We start from the raw sequence: 1,390 nt of genomic DNA, 5'->3' as shown, positions 1-1,390 counted from the left end.
TGGTGATGGTGGTGATGATGGTGGTGATGGTGGTGATGGTGATGATGGTGGTGACGGTGGTGGCGACGGTGGTGGTGGTGACATCTTTTTACCTTATTTATTATGTTACACTTTTTTTCTCAATATAGTGTTTGAACCATTTCCCCTTTTCTCTTATGTGTATCCTATTTTATTACTATCTGTCCGGATGACACTCAAAATCAATAGAAGATAAAATCACCTAGAAGTAATCATTGTTGTTGATTACTGCTCTGATTTTCAACCTTTTTTAAGGCAATGTGCTTATACTTTAGGGTATTACATGAAAAGCTGATACTCTGGAGGAGACAAGCTCTGCCTGAGGAGGGAAGTTGGAGTGGGCAGGGGCTCAGGGAGTTTTTCTGAAAGCAGTTCAAAGACAGATGGACTGGTGCTCTGTTCACTTCTGTGTTGGCATTTCTCTTTTCCTCCGTCTTTTCCGTGTTCTGTCCCTTTCTTCACAAAGGAAATGAACTCTTAAAAGCAAGAGCCCAGACAAGGCTCATGTGCCACCACAGAGCAAGGCTTAATTGTAGCCAAAGCTCATGTGGACACAAAGAGCACCTGTCAAACCATTGCGGTAGCTTCTAGCTGGGGACCATTCTGCTGTGTGGATGTTCATGACCTAGCAGTTATTACATGTTTTGAACATTACCCCTAATCACATGTACCCATGATGAACTTATTGGTAGGGGAGAAGCCACCTCGCTAAAAAAATACCTCCAGTAAAGCTCTGCCCTTTAGCTCCTTTAGGAGCTTTTGCCTATATCCCTACTCATCTCTCCCCTCCCACCCAGTCCAGGATTTTTATATCTAACCCAGCATGCAGTGTTAACTAGCAAAGTACCTGGCAAAAAAATAAAGATTAGAAAGATATTTTGTCTTTCCTGTACACCCGTGCCAGCCTGCTTTTGATATTATGCAGCCAATGCGTGCACGGTCTTTGCTAGCTGGAATGACGGTTTTTGTTCTTCGTTAAAAAATCACCACGAGGGCACTCTGTTGTTTCTTATTTGGTTGTCAAGGGAGTGTTTTTGTTTTGTTTTGTTTTAATTCAAAATGTCTCTTCTTGTGGGATGGGTTTCTCTTCTCATAATTTTTGGCTCCTTTACCGTGTTACAGGAAAAGCCCTCGAGAGAATTTCCAGGCTGGGCACTTGTCCCCTTGTTGTCCCACCCCTCCTGGCCAATCACCAAACAGGTACAAGGGGTTAAAAAGCCTTTCTGAGGCTGCTTGGTTTCACCTAGCACCTGCTGAGCATGCTTTCAACCAAATTAGTGCTTGCCAGATGATTCTGAGAGATTTGTTCATCTACCTCTCTTCCTACACACACACACACACACACACACACACACACACACACACACACACA

General features: G+C 43.5%; 1 protein-coding gene across 18 annotated transcripts in view; it reads left to right on the top strand.

Annotated features, from left to right (window-relative positions):
• Positions 1–1,390, top strand: part of LIMCH1 (LIM and calponin homology domains 1) — a 317,738-nt gene that overhangs the window by 307,309 nt on the left and 9,039 nt on the right. For 7 of the 18 annotated variants that reach the window (XM_044912732.1, XM_044912736.1, XM_044912730.1 and 4 more), the window contains one exon: positions 1,141–1,218. The exons of 9 other annotated variants lie outside the window; for them this stretch is intronic. In XM_044912732.1, coding sequence (XP_044768667.1) covers positions 1,141–1,218 — 78 coding nt within the window. Of the gene's footprint in view, positions 1–1,140; positions 1,228–1,390 lie in introns of all 18 variants that reach the window. 2 more of the 18 variants (XM_044912731.1, XM_044912741.1) reach the window with 1 other exon arrangement.

The sequence above is a fragment of the Neomonachus schauinslandi genome, chromosome 2 (genome assembly GCF_002201575.2).
Source record: "Neomonachus schauinslandi chromosome 2, ASM220157v2, whole genome shotgun sequence".
NCBI classification, from domain to species: Eukaryota; Metazoa; Chordata; class Mammalia; order Carnivora; family Phocidae; genus Neomonachus; species Neomonachus schauinslandi.
This window is presented reverse-complemented; position numbering and strand designations above follow the sequence as displayed.